This window comes from Oncorhynchus mykiss, chromosome 21 (genome assembly GCF_013265735.2).
Source record: "Oncorhynchus mykiss isolate Arlee chromosome 21, USDA_OmykA_1.1, whole genome shotgun sequence".
In the NCBI taxonomy this organism is placed as follows: domain Eukaryota; kingdom Metazoa; phylum Chordata; class Actinopteri; order Salmoniformes; family Salmonidae; genus Oncorhynchus; species Oncorhynchus mykiss.
The window spans coordinates 22994606-23014612 of record NC_048585.1 but is presented as its reverse complement, the minus strand read 5'-3'; the positions used below and the strand labels follow the sequence as shown (position 1 = coordinate 23014612).

General features: G+C 45.3%; 1 protein-coding gene across 3 annotated transcripts in view; it reads left to right on the top strand.

Moving 5' to 3' along the window:
• Positions 1-8: 8 nt before the first annotated feature.
• The window catches only part of LOC110500037 (FYVE, RhoGEF and PH domain-containing protein 6), a 30969-nt gene continuing 10970 nt past the window's right edge, over positions 9-20007 (top strand). The window contains exons 1-8 of one of the 3 annotated variants that reach the window (XM_036957327.1): positions 9-291; positions 5336-7685; positions 12941-13058; positions 13966-14033; positions 14195-14225; positions 15858-16009; positions 16162-16318; positions 16591-16678. In XM_036957327.1, coding sequence (XP_036813222.1) covers positions 282-291; positions 5336-7685; positions 12941-13058; positions 13966-14033; positions 14195-14225; positions 15858-16009; positions 16162-16318; positions 16591-16678 — 2974 coding nt within the window. In that variant the 5' untranslated portion in view covers positions 9-281. Of the gene's footprint in view, positions 292-4422; positions 4691-5335; positions 7686-12940; positions 13059-13965; positions 14034-14194; positions 14226-15857; positions 16010-16161; positions 16319-16590; positions 16679-20007 lie in introns of those variants that run through there. The other 2 variants (XM_036957326.1, XM_036957324.1) reach the window with 2 other exon arrangements.

Below are 20007 nucleotides of genomic sequence, written 5' to 3'. Positions count from 1 at the left end.
TCACGCGGGGAAATGCAACGTCCTCAGCCAGGGAGCAAGGGAAGGAAACAGCGCCGTGGACGAAACTCCAGAAAACGGGAAAAAGGGGGACTAGAGGAAACCGTTTATTCACGTTTCAGTCGGTGATATAAGCGACATTTAGCTTCTTTTTATGTTGTTTACCTGGTGTTCTTTGAGACTGACTGACAATGGCGCCTGAAAAAGAAAATTCACGAAATTCCGTGCGGTCCCATTGAAAGCAAGTTTACTCATGGAGTAAAGAAAGGAGCAAGTCGGGAGTCATGAGCGCAGGTTTGTTTCCTGGATGGCTAAGTAGTTGCATTTTGTCGACAAAGCAGTTTATTTGAGTGCGTTTGCAGTTAAGAGTTTTACCAAGCAAATCCAGATTTACGTTATGTTACTTTTGCAGCAACATAGCTCAGCTTTTCCAGGTTATTACATTGTAATGACTGTTTTTCATAATGATAACGTTACCTCTCCGAAGGCATAGTGGTGGCAAAAATGAGCAGTTTTCACCCGCTCATGATTTAGGGAGAACAGTCATTCTGGTTAGAATACTCCAACAAGAGTACATGCAACACAATTGATGCATCAGCCAAATGCGAAGAGAGAAAGAGAGCGTGTATGAGAGGGCAGATACATTCAGCTCCTTTGTGTAACATCTCTCCTCCTGTTTTGATGCAGTCAGATGCGCAATTGATTTTTTTCAAACTTTCAAACGTGGTTATATAACTTAAAGCAGCGATTGTCAACCACTAAACCGATGACTTTTCAATACGTTGAGGCAAATGGGATTTGGCACTGAAGTTTACAGATTTTTTCCATTAGTAAATTAGCTAGAGGGTCATTCAGGCTTCATGCACATCCGCTCCGTGACTCCGCTTCTCGTGGTGTAGCACTCGCCCGGCCAGTCAGTAGCCCTGATGCAGCCCAGTCGAGCAGAAAACGAGGCCATATCCTTTTGGCCATCTTATTGTGGATAGCATATAGGACGCACATATTTCACAACACACACACAGCCATCTTCAAAATCAGTCAGTGCAATGAAATCGCCCAGGTCATACTCGGCAAAAGGTTCGACAACATTTTGAACCAGAGTGAACAAACAGGACTAGGACACGGAGGACGCATGCAGCGAGATGACACGGGGTTCTACTTGGGTTGGTGCCATTGAAGCTGAGAACACATTTTCTACACCGAAAATAAACAAGCCAGACAACTCCGGTCAACGCAATGGTTCTCCCACAATTCACAGAACCTAAGGTCTGAACAAACGGAAATGTTAATAACGAAATATCAAGCTAGAAGACTGTTGGGTGATTCCTCACCAAACTAGAACAAAATAAAATGAATACCACGATTTGGGGGATTTTCACAAAATGTAATCCATATAATTGTTGACATATATTTGACATTTGTATCTTAAAGCATAATTGAGAAAAAATGAATTGAAGTTGGAATATTTGTGACTTTTTGACCTTAGCCAAAATTTATTTTTTCCCATTATCCTTTAAGACTCCATAATGTTTCATCTGTAGGTGCAATTTAGCAAAAGTTGGTTAAAGTATGGCTTGCTCTGTAATATTAGTAGTCTTTTGATTTCAATAACACATTTCTTACATACAGTACCAATCAAAAGTTTGGACACACCTACTCATTCCAGGGTTTTCTTTATTTTTGACTATTTTCTACATTGTAGAATACTAGTGAAGACATCAAAACTATGAAATAACACATATGGAATCATGTAGTAATCAAAAAATGTGTTAAACACATTTTTCAAAGTAGCCACCCTTTGCCTTGTTGACAGCTTTACACACGCTTGGCATTCTCTCAACCAGCTTCATGGGGTAGTCACCTGGAATGTATTTAAATGAACAGGTGTGCCTTGTTAAAAGTTAATTTGTGGAATTTCTTTCCTTAATGTGTTTGAGCCAATCAGTTGTGTTGTGACAGGGTAGGGGTGGTATACAGAAGATATCCCTATTTGGCAAAAGACCATTCCATATTATGGCAAGAACAGCTCAAGTAAGCAAAGAGAAATGACAGTCCATCTTTACTTTAACACATGAAGGTCAATCCGGAAAATTTGAAAAACTTTGAAAGTTTCTTCAAGTGCAGTCGCAAAAGCCATCAAGCGATATGATTAAACTGGCTCTCATGAGGACCGCCACAGGAAAGAAATACCCAGAGTTACCTCTGCTGCAGAGGATAAGTTCATTAGAGTTAACTGCACCCCAGATCGCAGCCCAAATAAATGCTTCACAGAGTTCAAGTAACAGACACATCTCAAGATCAACTGTTCAGAGGAGACTGTGTGAATCAGGCCTTCATGGTCGAATTTCTGCAAAGAAACCACTATGAAAGGACAACAATAATAAGAAGAGACTTTCTTGGGCCAAGAAACACGAGCAATGAACATAAGACCCGTGGAAATCTGTCCTTTGGTCTGATGAGTCCAAATATTAAATCCAACCACTGTGTCTTTGTGAGACGCAGAGTAGGTGAACGTTTTGATCTCCGCATGTGTGGTTCCCACCGTGAAGCATGGAGGAGGTGTGATGGTGTTGGGGTGCTTTGCTGGTGACACTGTCAGTGATTTATTTAGAGTTCAAGACACACTTAACCAGCATGGCTACCACAGCATTCTGCAGCGAAATGCCATACCATCTGGTTTGGGCTTAATGGGACTATCATTTGTTTTTCAACAGGACAATGCCCCAAAATCCACCTCCAGGCTGTGTAAAGTCTATTTGACCAAGGAGAGTGATGGGGTGCTGCATCAGATGACATGGGCTCCACAATCACCCAACCTCAACCCAATTAACATGGTTTTGGATGAGTTGGATCACAGAGTGAAGGAAAAGCAGCCAACAAGTGCTCAGCATGTGTGGGAACTCCTTCAAGACTGTTGGAAAAGCATTCCTCATGAAGCTGGTTGAGAGAATGCCAAGAGTGTGCAAAGCTGTCATCAAGGCAAAGGGTGGCTACTTTGAAGAATCTCAAATATAAAATATATCTTTATTTGTTTAACACTTTTTTGGTTACTACATAATTCCATATGTGTTATTTCATAGTTTTGATGTCTGTCACGCCCTGGCCTTAGTTATCTTTGTTTTCTTTATTATTTTGGTTAGGTCAGGATGTGACGAGGGTGGTTTGTGTAGCTTTTGTATTGTCTAGAGGTTTTCGTATGTCTAGGGGTTGTTGTATATCTAGGGGTTGTTGTATATCTAGGTGTTTATATGTCTATTGTTGCCTAGATTGGTTCCCAATCAGAGGCAGCTGTTTATCGTTGTCTCTTATTGGGGACCATATTTAGGTAGCCATATTCCTTGGGTATTTTGTAGGTTATTGTCTATGTGTAGTTGCCTGTCAGTACGTGTGTCACATAGCGGCATGGTCAGTTTGTTGTTTTGTATAGGTTGTTCAGTGTTTATTCTTCATTAAAAGAAGTATGTATTCTTATCATGCTGCGCCTTGGTCTCCTCGTTATGACGATCGTGACAATGTCTTCATTATTATTCTACAATGTAGAAAATAGTAAAAATAAAGAAAAACTGGTTCTGTACATTTATAAATATTAAAATGAAACATGAATTTTTCAAATATACACTTGATTTGGCAAATGTTTCAATATATTGTTGAACATAATATACTTTACCTGCATATCAAAGTTCTAGAACATAATCTTTGCTACTTTTAGAGTTATGCAGAATGATCCAGTTTGTAAGCATTACCAACAGAGTGAATGTGAAAATGGATTAAAAATGGTCACCCTCTGTGATTTGCAATGATACAAGTAAAGGGAGGGCTGTAATTGGTTACATTGCCTACTATGCCAATTTCTCTGTATAAAATGGGCCATAAGTATAAAACTAGCAGAGAATATGTTCAACAATATATTGTAAAATGTGCCAAATCAAACATAGTATATTTTCATTATTCATTTTTATATTTTGCAATATTCATAAATGTATTTAAGAAACGTGTTAAAGTGGTAAAGCTTCATATGACACAAACTTTTACTTTGTAGCGCCTACAGATGAAACACTATGGAGTCTTAAAGGAGGCCTGGGTAAGGCCAAAATGTCTTCAATTAATGATCTATTATGTTTTAAGAGACAAATGCCAAATATATGTCAATAAAACATCCTCCAAAGGACCCTTCTATGAATTACATTTTGTGGAGAAAAAAAAAAAGGGATCTTATTTTGTTCTAGTTTCGTGAGGAATCCTCCTTTATGGAGAGCCGCCTGTAAAGCTTCTCTGCCACCTCAGAGGATTTGCAGTAGCCAGTCTCTTTCCTCACTTTTAATCAGCAACTGATTTAGGATGTAATCCAGGTGTGTGCACTTTCTGGGAAATCAATGGCATTAGCCTAATTCATCTGATCTATTACGTAGGTCTACTAGGACAAAAACAAAGTAAGACAGTAAGGCAGCTGCCCTCAATGACTTGTGCGTCCATATATTAGGGAATCAGTGGATTAACTGTATATTAAGAGAACTCTTGGCAATGGCATATATTATCATGGATGTAACATTTGTCTACCACTGGTGATTCCTAACACCTTAGGAGGAGATGTGTGGTGCTATAGTGTTTCATAACCATCATGAGGATCGTCATTCTTCACCTGATATTGAAGGACCTTCAATGCAGGAACGAGTGTCTCATATTCAATGCAGAGGTCTGTATTCATAATCCAGTTATCCATGTAGTGCAGGCTCAGCCTGCCACGGGCATTTGTGGTACCCGCTTAGGGACACATTCACACAGTAATTTCATTTACCGTCAAACTGTTTTATTTGTGGGAGATGTGATGTCGCTTAGGTTATAGTTAGTTTTTTTGATTGTTCAGCTTTTCTGTACAGACAGAACACAGTCAATATATGAGTACAGGAATCATTTGGTTCTTTCATTCCTTCACTTTCTGACCATTTGCGCCCAACCTTCCTTAGTGAGCTAAAAATCCCATTGACCTCTAGGGGTTGATCCTCTGATCCTTGCCCTGTCCCCTCTTACCCCACGAGGTGTCTGTGCTGCTGCTGACTGGTTGGTATGTGTCGATGAAGTGTTGGGGGGGGGGGGGGGGGGGGGGGGGGGGGGGGGGGGGGGTTCAAGGGATATCCAGGGTAGTGTATGCATTACAGCAGGGCAGTGGAATGTGCTCTGTTTTGCTTTTTGCCTCCTGTTTGTGCCTTTACGCAGCCATAAAGGTTAAAGGGTCACTTCTTTTTTTGCCTCCTGTGACTTGTGTGTTTTTAGCAGACCCCCTCCCCAGCATTGTCTAATGTCTACTCCTCTCTCTTCCTCCTCCTCTAATTCTCTACAGGTGTGAAGAAGCCGCCAGTGGCTCCCAAACCCAAACTCGCCCCCTCGGTGAAGCTCTCGCCTCCTCCCATCGCTCCCAAACCTGATCTTCTCCTCTCCCAGCCTTCCCAACCCTCCCCCCTTCTTACCCAACCCTCCCCTGCCGCGCTGAAGAGAGCCAAACCTGCTGTGGCGCCCAAACCATGCCTCTCCAAACCCTCTGCCCCTCCAGCCCCGGCTTCTCCCCCACCCCTCAGACCCAGAGTACCCCAAACCCCATCCCAGGAGTGCAGCGGGGCAGGGGACGACAGCCTCTCCTTCCTCAACTCCAGAAACGGGATCCTGTCGCAGCCCATCCTGCGCGACTCGGACTACATCATTCCTACGTGCTCCTGCGGACTCCAGGACTGCTCCCAATGCAAACGACTAGGGAATGGGAACGTTACAGAGGTCGGGAGCGATACGCTTGGCTCCTGGCCAAACGGGAATGCCACGGAAAGCACTGGAACGCTGGTAGCCAATCGGCCGGGTAAAACAGAGAACGGAGACAGTGAGGTGACCGGAGGAGTGACCAACACCCTCCATCTCAGGCTCAAGGACAAACCTCATAGACAGGAGGGGCAGAGGGATGGAGAGGGGAGCAGGGATGAGGAGAAGCTGCAGGGGAACAAAGAGGAGAGACAGAGGAACCAGAAAGGACAGGAGGGTCAGCAGTATCAGACTGGTTCAGGGGACCAGTCATGTAATGTTCTTGAGGTGGCCGAGACACTTACACAGACTGAGACTAAAGCTTCTAATGCAGAACATACATACACTGACAGCTGTAATATAGACTGCAATGAGACCAACACCATTCCCACTCCCCTCATCCTCCCACTGGAAGTCTCCCCTATCCGCACCCCCCCACAGACAGTCCCTCCCACCCGCACCCCCTCTCAGACAGTCCCTCCCACCCGCATCCCCTCTCAGATAGTTCCACCCACCCGCACCCCCCAACACATTTTACCCCCCACCCTCGCCCCCTCCCAGGTGGACAGTGAGCCTGACAGCACCCCCTCCCACACAGACAATAGTACACAGTGTTCCAGAATACCCAGGCTACTCACTGACCTCTCGTTCCCTGCCGCCCCCAGTAAGCCCCTGCCCGTGCCGCTGCCACGTAAGCCCCGTAAGCCAGCCCTGGTAAGGCAGGACGGCCTGGAGGCCAGCACCCATGAGGGGGAGACAAAGAACCGCACACAGTCGGGAGAGGTGGGGGAGTCTGAGGGGAGTGGGGGGAGATGTCTCACCTCAGAGAAGGAAGAACACACCCAGGGAGTGTATGACAGTCCCTCTCCCTCCCAGGGCCCTGAAGTTGAAGAGGAGCCTCACCCTGTGCCTCCACCTAGACAGAAGTCCCTCTCCCCCCGCCTCCACAGAGCCATCCACTGTCCCCCCTCCCTCAACCGAAACACCTCCCGCTCTCTGGACTTGCTCTCTCAGCCTGAGCTTAACGCACTGACCTCAGAGAGAAGAGGAGGAGGAGGGGAGGAAGAGGAGGAGAAGGAAGAAGAAGTTGAGGAAGGGTACGGAGACTTTGAGCGTTACCCCATCACCCGGAGCCTGCCCAAACAGATCAAGCTCAGCTGCCGCCCGCCCCCCGTTGGCATGACAATGACGGCCAGCTCAGCGGAAGAGGGGGGGTCACCTAGGGCCCCGCCCAGGAAGCCCCAGAGACACAGCCTGCCAGCGGGTGCCCCCCCATCCATCACACCCCCTCCACCCCCTCCGCACCACACCAACACCCCCATGAGGGAGCTGCCTGCCACCCCACAGGAGAAACCAGCTTGGCGCTTCCCAAGGCCCTTCTTCAGCAGGCAGAGCTCCAGACACAGCAGCGGCGACAGCAGCCGAGGGCCCCCCCAGGGGAAAGCAGCTCTGCTGGGAGGGAAACAGAGGGCACAGTCCTTCTCCTCGGCTGACCTGCTGGCCCGCGCTGACGGCACCAAGAGGAGCCTTTCCTTCCGGAAGCTTCTGGAGCTGCGGTTGTCTGTCAGGATGTTGCCACGGTTACTGGCCAGAAGCGGCGAGTCTCTGGATTGTACCAGCGTGGAGCCGGGCGGACGGACGGGGATGGTGGACCAGTCCAATGGCAGCGCGGGGGTGTCTGGCGGGGATGGAGAGGGGTCGGTGGAGTATGAGAATGTTCCTCTGTATGAGGAGATACCGGAGTACATGAACCTGCCTTTCCTCAGCGCACGGCTGGGCTGGCCACTCACACACAGTCTGGACCCAAGCACACACAGACACAGTGACTCAGACGTCTATGAGGTGCAGGATCCATACGAGAACCACTGCGACTATAAGCGACCCCATTCCATTGACTATGAGAGGTACAGCATGTGTGTCACAGTGTGTGTGTTTGTTTGTGCGCGTCTGTGTGGTGTGTGTGTGTGCGACTGTGCGTGTGAGTGGGAATTCTTTCTTCTTCTGTCTACACACACACACAAAGGGTCTGGGTTAGGTTTCAACAGAGTGTGTGTGTCATTTTGTTGTCTGATTGCATCGTGCCTCTCGTGTGTCATGGGCGACTTAGGTTTCAACGAATCCAGAGTTACAGAGCTGATCATAATCCTTTGATCATTAGTTGCCTATAGTAAATAACTCAGTTATTACATCATCATACTTTTTGCTACCGCATTGTTAATGTACCACGACAGTCATAGATGTGTCACTTTTAAGGAGCTTTAATGCTTTATGAATCAGATTTCCTGGAAAGAGAGACTCGAGCAATTTACAGTAAATGTTTTGATTTTGAACCTAGAACAATGCCAAGGGTGTGTGTACTGTGTTAAGTGGTTTCTATTTGTGTGTCTGTGTGTATTTGTACTGTGTCACAGTGAGACTAAGTATTTTAGCATTTAGGCCAGTGCCCAGGTTGTGCTTGTGTGTGAGTTAGTTTTCACTTTATAGTCTTGGTCCCACTTTGGTGCTAAAACTATGCATTTACATGGTGGTAAGACCATGTCAGGTACAATGTAACTACATTGTGTGTACTATACCCATTGTTACATCATATTTACAACATAGACCAACATGCTGTGTGAGTGTTAGCATTAGCAGGCTGAGCTTGTACAAGTGTGAGAGTTAGCTTCAGTGTTAGCCATCCAGGCTGTGAATAGAGCATTGATGTGCAGCAGGTTGGACTGTTTTCCTGTGGGTTATTTTCAGTGGCCAGAGCAGGAAATGCATTCTGAACAGGGAAAATAAACCTCCAGCAACCACCAGCCTCTCTCCTTCTGCCTCTTCTCTCCCACTCTCTTGATCTCTTCCTGTCCCTCTCCCATATCTCTCCCTTTCTCTCCTGTTCCCTTTCTTTCTGCCATCTCTCTCTCCCATCTCTCTTTTGGTTTCTCACTCTCTTTCCTATTCTCAGCGAAACCCTTTTTTGAATGACTCAACGTAATTTAATATTTTGCTACTGTTTTGGACACTAAAATATTTGTGTGTGTGGATGAGTGAATGGACTGGACATGGTCCTTGCTAACAAGAGTCAGGACTCCCAACTAGGTTTGCACATTTTGGGGAATATTCAGAGGTGGAAACCTTCTGTGGGTATTAACGGAAATATATGGGAATTAACGGGAATATATGGGAATTAATGGAAATATATGCAAATTAATATAATACCATTTAAATGTAGATGTTTTTTGCAGACAGAAACATGAACCTTTTATCTTATCATAAGTAGACATAATTGCAAATGATTAAATCCTTCCATTAGAAAAAATGTAATAAAAATGTAGTTATGAATTCAACTTTAACTAAATGAGTTGACTCTTCACATGTGATGATTTCATTGAACAACAAAAGAAAGGGTTATTGAATGATCCCCAATGATTCATCACATCTTCCAAAAACGTTTTCAACATACATCTGTAAAATGATAGTTTAGAAACTAAAGCTTTGGTTGTCTTCCTCTCAGGCTTCCATGTCTTCTCTCTGGACCTCCTCAAGGTCCACCTCTTGAACATCAGACTTTGAGGCCTCATTGTCACTGTCACTTTCCAACCTTGTTGAGGATGGCTCTTTGTCAGGCTCAAAAAGCCTCAAATTTGCCCTGATGGCCACCAATTTTTCAACCCTTATATTGGTCAGCATGTTGCGTGCTTTGGTGTGTGTGTTTCCAAACAAGGACCAGTTGCGCTCTGAAGCGGCTGATGTTGGTGGGATTTGGAGATGATGGAGGCAACAGGGGGAAAAGCCTCAGATCCACAAAGTTCCTTATACCAGGTGGCTGATGAGATATGTTGGCACGACTGCCATATTGCATCTCCATCCCAAAGCCCTTGCTTGGAAGTGTACTTCGCTAGACTGCTAAGAACCTTGCCCTCATCCAGGCCAAAGTGGCGAGACACGGTGATGATGACACCATAGGCCTTGTTGATCTCTACACCAGACAGGATGCTCTTGCCAACATACTTGGGGTCCAACATGTATGCTGGGGCGTGTATGGGCTTCAGGCAGAAGTCTTCATGTTTTTTGATGTATTTCAGAACTGCAGTTTCCTCTACTTGGAGCAACAGTGAAGTGGGCAGGGCAGTACGGATTTCTTCTCTTAAATCTGCAAGCAGAGTCTGAACATCAGACAGGATGGCATTGTCTCCCTCAATCCGTGCAATGGCTACTGTTATAGGTTTCAGGAGTTTCAGGGTGCTTACCACTCTCTCCCAAAATACATAATCCAGGAGGATCCTCTTGTTGGGGCTCTCCATATATGCAGGCTGTCTTAGAGACTCCTTCCACTCCCCTCGAGAAGACTGTCAAACATGCTGACAACACCACCCCAACAGGTGTTGCTGGGCAGCTTCAATGTGGTGCTCTTATTCTTCTCACTTTGCTTGGTGAGGTAGACTGCTGCTATAACTTGATGACCTTTCACATACCTAACCATTTCCTTGGTTCTCTTGTAGAGTGTATCCATTGTTTTCAGTGCCATGGTGTCCTTGAGGAGCAGATTCAATGCATGAGCAGCACAGCCAGTGGGTGTGATGAGAGGGTAGGACTCCTCCACTTTAGACTAAGCAGCCTTCATATTCACAGCATTGTCTGTCACCAGTGCAAATACCTTCTGTGGTCCAAGGTCATTGATGACTGCCTTCAGCTCATCTGCTATGTAGAGACCGGTGTGTCTATTGTCCTTTGTCTGTGCACATGTAGAATACTGGTTGAGGGGTGGAGATGATGTAGTTAATTATTCCTTACCCACGAACATTCAACCACCCATTAGAGATGATTGCAATACAGTCTGCTTTCTCTATGATTTACCTGACCTTCACTTGAACTCTGCATCCAGCAAATGAGTAGATAAAACATGTCTGGTTGGAGGGGTGTATGCTGGGCGAAGAACATTCAGAAATCTCTTCCAATACACATTGCCTGTGAGCATCAGAGGTGAACCAGTTGCATACACAGCTCGAGCAAGACATTCATCAGCATTTCTCTGACTACGTTTCTCCATTGTGTCAAACACACTTCTGATTCCAGGAGGACCATGAGCTGTTGCTATCGATAAGGTGTCTGATTCATCATTTTCACCTCGAATAGCAGTAGAGGGACTTTTGTCAGAGGTGAGGGAACTTTATGCACTTGGCCAGATGATTCTGCATCTTTGTTGCATTCTTCACATATGATTGGCACAGTATTAGCAAATGTACACAGCTTTTCCTTCTACATTAGCTGCAGTGAAATCAGATAGTGCCCATGGCATTTTCCTGTATAGATTAGAAAAAAATAAATTAGAAAAACCCAAATACAGACAGTTAAGCAGTTAGATTAAACAACTCCTTTGTAAGATACATATTTTAAAATGAAACATGTATGGAAACAGGTGAATTAACACTCCTCAGTTAGCAGGCTCAATCAAGCTAAAACCCACATGGTAGCAAAAACTAACTAGCAGAAATTGTTAACAAGTTATAAATGATTTAAAACACACTTTGCTGTAGGCTACTATTTACTAATTAACACAAAATAATGTATGTCATATAAAATATATTCACCCCACCCAGTATTGTAATAAAAACTTACCAGAAAGCATGTAGTCTTTGGCTCAGACAGTGTAGTAGTGTGGGCTCAATAGCATTTCATTAGTGTGCAAGATCTTGAGAATCAGCTGTACATGTGATGGAAGAATGCACTGTGCATGCAGAGGGTTGCAATTCCATTGAATTGGGAATAGTTTAACCAAAATATGCCACAAGACCTAGAATTGCCTTATGTGTATCCCACAAAAAAAGGTTCACTGTTATAAGCTGACTTTTTTGATGAATTTAAGCAAAATTCCCGTGCTTAACTTTCCATGGAAAATTTACCTGAATTTTCCAGCCCTTTGCAGCCCTACTCCCAACTCACTGTAATCACATCCTCATTCAAGTGTTCTTGTGCGTGTGTTTACCTCATCTATCAAAAGGCAGTTCCGTGTGTGCAGTGCACGTGCGTGCTCAGACCAGTATTTTGTTATGCCACTCTGGGGCCATGAGATTAAGGTCAATCAGATTACTGGACAGGTAGAAAGAAGGGCAGGTGAAGGGAAATATTAGACTCAAAGAGTTCAGCAGTAAAGAGCAGTATGCAACACTTCCACATATATCTAGCTGCCCAGATCTGGTACTCCAGTCGGATAATATTAGTGTTCATCGTTCACTGTGCGATATTTGCCCCTGTTTATGTGTATTTCATTGTTTGAAAGATGCTTGCATTTGTGCATGATTGTGTGTGTGTGTGTGCTTGCAAGCATGTGTGTATGTGTGTGCCGTTGTGGTTGTGGTTGTTTGAAAGAGTGTGTATGTGTGTCGTGAGTCTGTAGTGTTTCCCAAGCATCTCAGCCTTCTTAGTTTATGTAACTAGCCTCAGGCAGTGAACAAGAGGCGCTCTGTGCCTGACCCAGTGTGCAGGAAGGCCCGTCTATGGAGGGAGAATGGAAGTGAAAGAGAGAGTGAAAGAATGGGAGGAAAGAGAGAGTGGAAGAATGGGAGGAAAGAGGAAAAGATGGGGGTAGGGAAGAGAAACAGGGTATAGAAGGAAGAAGGAGAGACAAGAGGAGAGGGAAAGAGGGGTAGCTGAGAGAGAGGGAAGGGGACAGACAAAGTAGTCAAAATAAAGAGAGTGACAGTATCTTATGAGTCCTCCAGATTAGAATGTAGACAGTACTTTGGGTTTGTTTGGTTCAAAATCCAGCTGGGATAACATTTCCTGTACAGGCTGTGAAGCCAAGATGAAAACATTAGTGGCACAAACATGTTGCTACTTGTGCCACTCAGCAGACAGACCCTTATCAGCTGACTGAAGAGCAGGCTGGTGCCCTGCTGCCAGCAGACAAGGCTGTCTGTGGAGTCTTCATGGCAACTATGTTTACCCGAGTACAGCTGTGGACAACGTATTGACCGTGCTTCAGGCTGCTCATCATCCTAGTCCCATATAGAGACATCGTGCCAATTACTGTTCCCATAAAACATTAAAAAGTCCATTCAGAAGTGTGTGTACGTGGTATGCTTGCATATAAATACTGTACGTGTAAGTGCGCACACACACTACCTGATAACCATGAGGATAATGCGGTGACCGGGACTTCCTGTTTTGCCTGCAGGGGCTGGCATGGATTGGATGATGCTCACTCTGAGGAGGAAGTCCACAGCTCTGACGAGGATGACAACAGCTCCACCTCAAGCAAGGAGCACCTGGAGCTGTCAGAAGAAGACAGACAGGTAGCTATCTTTAATACACACACACACCCCGATACACAGTGGGTGTGGCGGCCTTGTCAATAAGGTTACGGTAGGGTTCTTTAGATGTTTTTGCTCTGGTAGGTCCTAGGCATGAGTTATAACAGAGGGGATGTTACTGAGACAGAGTGAGGGCAGTGTTGACAGGTGGTATAACAGGAAGGATATTGGCAGGCGTAACACGAGTGATAACGACACTATCAGACAGGTGTCATGGAGCCAAAATGGGTGCTGGGCACAGGACTCTGTGAAGGAAAGAAAGGCAGGTGGGGGATATCACACTGTGCCTGCGTGTGATGGAGCTGTCATTCTGTCTGGGGGGGTCAGACATAGAGGGTTTAGGGGGCAGGAATAACTCTGAAAATGGCTGATTGCTTTGTCCTGTCTGACCCTATTTATGATACTCTAAAATCATGTGTCTGTAACAGACAACATGAGCACACATCCACACACACACACACAATTAGGAGCAGGAGGCCCCTTCAGTCATGCAAGGGCAAGGCCACTGTCCAAATTAAGACAACCTAATTTCCACCCCAGACCACTCACTATCAGACTGAAAGAGGGAGAGAGAGAGTGAGGGAGGGACAGTGCAGAGGGGAGAGAAGAAAGCTGACGTGGATAGAGAGTAGTGAGGGGAAGAGACGTGTTTTGGGACAGACGTGCTTTCGGACATAATCTCTGTTGGAGTGTCTGTTTAGAAACAATAAATGGGCAGATTATTGTGCCTATGCATACTATAGCAGTCAGATGGTGGGCTGCAGTGACCTTGTAAGTGGAAGTATGTCTGTAACGTTTAGAATATGGCTAGCTAGCTTTTTTCACTACATTGACTGAATGCTGTGCTTTTCTCTTGTCTGTCTGTCTGTCTGTCTGTCTGTCGTTCCAGCAGGAGGATGAGGTGAAGAGGAAAAAGGTGGTGCATATCGCCCAGGAGATCATGAGCTCTGAGAAAGTGTGAGTACCCGAGAGACACACACACACACACCTCCACCTCTAAAAACAAGAAACGATTCTGTGGAATATTCTCATGAATAAGTCCTTGATTGGGTTTGTGTGTCTGTGTGTCTTTTTTTTGGTCATTTATAATGTTTTACACCCATCTCCTCTCCCTCCAGGTTTGTGGACGCCCTGAAGCTTCTTCACATAGTAAGTATCAGTTAAGCCGCTGGGCTTTTGATGAGGACCATATCTGTGTGTTCAATGGTGTTACTCAGCAAACCTTCGACTAGCTGAGCCGTGTTGCCTTTCTCCTCTGCCCCTGAGGCAGCAGTACTCCGCAGTGGAGTTGTCTCTGGTAGAACGGTTGCTGTTGTTTTTGGGAGGTATCACACTTAGCAGGATCAGTGATAAACACTGAGATGTAAATCATAAAGGAAGCTAAGGAGTCAAGCATGTGTTGCTAGTTTCAGCTTTCAAGTGGTGGCTTTATGGAGTGGAAACATAGGCTCGAGTTGTTTCATTATATTTAACTACCGGCTGGCTAGCTAGCTCACTGCTCCTGCTTGGTGGGAGGAATACCGTCCCCGCTCTGTGCCTGTTGGGGTGAAAAGTGGAGCAGGTAACCGTGACGACAGAGCTAGGTGCTTTGATGTTGGTCTCAGGGGGAGGTGACAGGTGTGTGTGGGATCTCTGATGAGTGTTGTTAACTCGTGCTGGTGGTGATTACTGTACTGGTCTGGTCTACTGGGCGGTGTCAGGCTGAGGTGGTCAACTGTACCAGCCAGGTCAAGTTGTCCTGAGCTCTGAAAAAGGATTTGATTTTGCAGCGGAAGATAGACCTTGTGTTGGATTTCAATGTTTTATTTATTTTTAAGGAAAAATTATTTAATCCAGTCTTTATTTGTCTCGCATAGCCTAGTCTCAAAAATCTCTCTAAACCCACAATTTGTCTGAGATGGCTGCAGAGTCGACATTAGATTTCCTCTTGGGAGTGGCTGAGACTGTCCGAAAGGGGAATCGCAGGTACACACACACACACACACACACGCTCAGGGCCAAGTGTCCCCCTGTCTGTCTGCCTTAAACAGGACCCACGATGGGATTCATTTTGAATATGGGGCATGAGAGAGAGACACAGTAGAGGGGGGAGAGGGAGACTTAAAGAAAGAGGTCAAATCACATTCTCCAGTCTCCATGGCCATGGCTGCCCCTGACCACAGAACAGCTGCTTCCTGCAGTGAGTGAGTGGGTGGAGGACCCCCAGACTTAGAAATGCCTCGGCTAATCCTGTGTGTGCCTGTTGTGTTTATTTTGGTTTCACACTTAAGTCCTCACACAATAATGTGTTGCATTATATTTTGACTTGACTTTTGACGTGTTTCTAGGGATACGTGTTTCGGTCCTTCACACCAGCTGTGCGTGTTTTATTGTGGGTGTGTGCGAGTGTTCACCAGGACATTGGGACCCTGCCCTGGTTGTCTCACCACTTCCTTCCACCTGGAAGGTGTTGGCTCACTGGGCAGTGTGAGAGGGCTGACTCAATTGTGTGTGTGTGTGTGTGTGTGTGTGTGTGTGTGTGTGTGTGTGTGTGTGTGTGTGTGTGTGTGTGTGTGTGTGTGTGTGTGTGTGTGTGTGTGTGTGTGTGTGTGTGTGTGTGATGCAGAGGGACGCATGTTTATGAGGTGATAACCAGGTGTTCCTGTGCTGTACTGTGTAACTTCTCTCCGCCCTGCAGCTGTGTGTGTGTGTGTGTGTGTTAATTAGTTTCCCACCACTCTGTTGTCGTTGTGTTAGTTCCCCTCATTCGTCTGTCAGCATTAACCCCCTCCCTCCCTGCAGGATTTCCGGGACGCAGTTGCCAAGGCGGCGAGACAGAACGGCAAGCCGGTGGTTGAAGAGCGTATTCTAACCCAGATCCTCTACTACCTGCCTCAACTATACCAGCTCAACCGAGACCTGCTCCGGGAGCTAGAGGAGAGAGTGGCCCACTGGTACGCACCCTCACCATCATTATCAGCACCAGAGATACAAACCTCAACTGACCATGCCAAGCCTTGGACAGCTGAACTTAGACCACAATGACCATCTCCCTCCCCCCGCCTCTCTTCTCCCTGCCCCTCTCACCTCTCTCTCTGCTGTGTAGGGGGGACCACCAGAGGCTGGCAGACATCTTTGTTCAGAAGGGGCCGTACCTGAAGATGTACTCCACCTACATCCGTCAGTTTGACAACAACGTGGCTATGCTGGACGAACAGTGTAGGAAAAACCCTGGCTTCGCAACTGTGGTCCGGGAGTTTGAGGTAAACAGCTGTGTGTGTGTGTGTGTGTGTTTGTGTGTGTCAGAGGAAGTTCCTATCCGCATAGTTGATGATAGAGTGGTAACAAGCCAGGCATAGTCTGAAGACTACATTAGCGCCAAGGACGTGGAGCTAGATGTGTGTATGTATACTGTTAATACTGCAAATGTGTGGGACAATTCTCCTGTACTCTGTCCCAGATGAGTCCTAGATGTGTGTATGTATACTGTTAATACTGCAAATGTGTGGGACAATTCTCCTGTACTCTGTCCCAGATGAGTCCTAGATGTGCCAGCCTGGCTCTGAAGCACTACCTGCTGAAACCTGTACAGAGAATCCCCCAGTATCAGCTTCTGCTCACAGGTACACACACATACACATATACACACATGGGGGGGGGGGGGTTGCTGGAAATCCAGGGGGGGTAAATGCTGTGCTGAAGAGTTTATATCCGTCTGCTGATACAGGACTAGGAAAGGCCCAGTGCACTGCTATATCAGTCTGCTGATACAGGACTAGGAAAGGCCCAGTGCACTGCTATATCAGTCTGCTGATACAGGACTAGGAAAGGCCCAGTGCACTGCTATATCAGTCTGCTGATACAGGACTAGGAAAGGCCCAGTGCACTGCTATATCAGTCTGCTGATACAGGACTAGGAAAGGCCCAGTGCACTGCTATATCAGTCTGCTGATACAGGACTAGGAAAGGCCCAGTGCACTGCTATATCAGTCTGCTGATACAGGACTAGGAAAGGCCCAGTGCACTGCTATATCAGTCTGCTGATACAGGACTAGGAAAGGCCCAGTGCACTGCTATATCAGTCTGCTGATACAGGACTAGGAAAGGCCCAGTGCACTGCTATATCAGTCTGCTGATACAGGACTAGGAAAGGCCCAGTGCACTGCTATATCAGTCTGCTGATACAGGACTAGGAAAGGCCCAGTGCACTGCTATATCAGTCTGCTGATACAGGACTAGGAAAGGCCCAGTGCACTGCTATATCAGTCTGCTGATACAGGACTAGGAAAGGCCCAGTGCACTGCTATATCAGTCTGCTGATACAGGACTAGGAAAGGCCCAGTGCACTGCTATATCAGTCTGCTGATACAGGACTAGGAAAGGCCCAGTGCACTGCTATATCAGTCTGCTGATACAGGACTAGGAAAGGCCCAGTGCACTGCTATATCAGTCTGCTGATACAGGACTAGGAAAGGCCCAGTGCACTGCTATATCAGTCTGCTGATACAGGACTAGGAAAGGCCCAGTGCACTGCTTTTGTGATTTTTTTTTTTTAAACTACATGTATTTGACTGTTTACCAGCATTTGTAACTTGAGTCTGTTAGTATGATACTACTTTAGTTAGTATGATAATACTTCTGGAGTAGAAAAATACTTGCTTGATATACAGTTTTACAGTTTCTCGAAATACTTTGCAAGTGCGAAAACTGAAATGGTGGATTCATTCCTTTTCCATTTTAGGAGACGCTCTTATCCAGAGCAACTTACAGTAGTGAGCTCATACATTTTCAATCAAACCCACAACCCTGGCATTGCAAGCACCATGCTCTACCTACTGAGCCACATCATCACAACACATCATCACATCATGACATCACATCAACACATCATCACAACACATCATCACATCACATCATCAAGACATCACAACACATCATCACATCATCACAACACATCATCACATCACATCATGACATCATCACAACACATCACATCATCATGTCATCACATCACGTCATCACATCACGTCATCACATCAACACATCATCACATCACATCATCACAACACATCATCACATCATCACAACACATCATCACATCACGTCATGACATCATCACATCATCATGTCATCACATCACGTCATCACATCACGTCATCACGTCATCACATCACATCATCACAACACATCATCACATCACGTCATCACAACACATCAACACATCATCACATCACATCATCAAGACATCACATCACAACACATCATCACATCACGTCATCACATCATCACAACACATCATCACATCATCAAGACATCACATCACAACACATCATCACATCATCACGTCATCTCATCACATCATGACATCAACACATCACATCATCACATCACATCATCACGTCATCACATCACATCATCACAACACATCATCACAACACATCATCACATCATCACAACACATCATCACCAACCACTTCATTTATCAATGTACTTAATTACTGTATTGTACATTGTTTTCCTTCGTGGTGATAGAAAGTCTACAGGTACAAACCAAGATGATCAGCCTATGTACAATACAGTAATGTCCATTTCCATTAAGTGTTTTGTAAGGATGGTAAATTAATACTGCATAAAAAGAGGTTGTTTACCATGTTATTTGATCAAGAAAACTATTTAATTTGGTGTGGATGTTTTGTGTCTTTGCTCATAACTTTGCACCTTTTGATGGAAGTGTTTGAGGACAGGGTTTTGTTCTTTCTGGATTCCCTTAGAATGACTATAGCAGAGAAAGGGACAGGGTTTTGTTCTTTCTGGATTCCCTTAGAATGACTATAGCAGAGAAAGGGACAGGGTTTTGTTCTTTCTGGATTCCCTTAGAATGACTATAGCAGAGAAAGGGACAGGGCTTTGTTCTTTCTGGATTCCCTTAGAATGACTATAGCAGAGAAAGGGACAGGGTTTTGTTCTTTCTGGATTCCATTAGAATGACTATAGCAGAGAAAGGGACAGGGTTTTGTTCTTTCTGGATTCCCTTAGAATGACTATAGCAGAGAAAGGGACAGGGTTTTGTTCTTTCTGGATTCCATTAGAATGACTATAGCAGAGAAAGGGACAGGGTTTTGTTCTTTCTGGATTCCCTTAGAATGACTATAGCAGAGAAAGGGACAGGGTTTTGTTCTTTCTGGATTCCCTTAGAATGACTATAGCAGAGAAAGGGACAGGGCTTTGTTCTTTCTGGATTCCCTTAGAATGACTATAGCAGAGAAAGGGACAGGGTTTTGTTCTTTCTGGATTCCATTAGAATGACTATAGCAGAGAAAGGGACAGGGTTTTGTTCTTTCTGGATTCCCTTAGAATGACTATAGCAGAGAAAGGGACAGGGTTTTGTTCTTTCTGGATTCCATTAGAATGACTATAGCAGAGAAAGGGACAGGGTTTTGTTCTTTCTGGATTCCCTTAGAATGACTATAGCAGAGAAAGGGACAGGGTTTTGTTCTTTCTGGATTCCCTTAGAATGACTATAGCAGAGAAAGGGACAGGGCTTTGTTCTTTCTGGATTCCCTTAGAATGACCATAGCAGAGAAAGGGACAGGGTTTTGTTCTTTCTGGATTCCCTTAGAATGACTATAGCAGAGAAAGGGACAGGGCTTTGTTCTTTCTGGATTCCATTAGAATGACTATAGCAGAGAAAGGGACAGGATTATGTTCTTTCTGGATTCCCTTAGAATGACTATAGCAGAGAAAGGGACAGGGTTTTGTTCTTTCTGGATTCCCTTAGAATGACTATAGCAGAGAAAGGGACAGGGTTTTGTTCTTTCTGGATTCCATTAGAATGACTATAGCAGAGAAAGGGACAGGGTTTTGTTCTTTCTGGGTTCCCTTAGAATGACTATAGCAGAGAAAGGGACAGGGTTTTGTTCTTTCTGGGTTCCCTTAGAATGACTATAGCAGA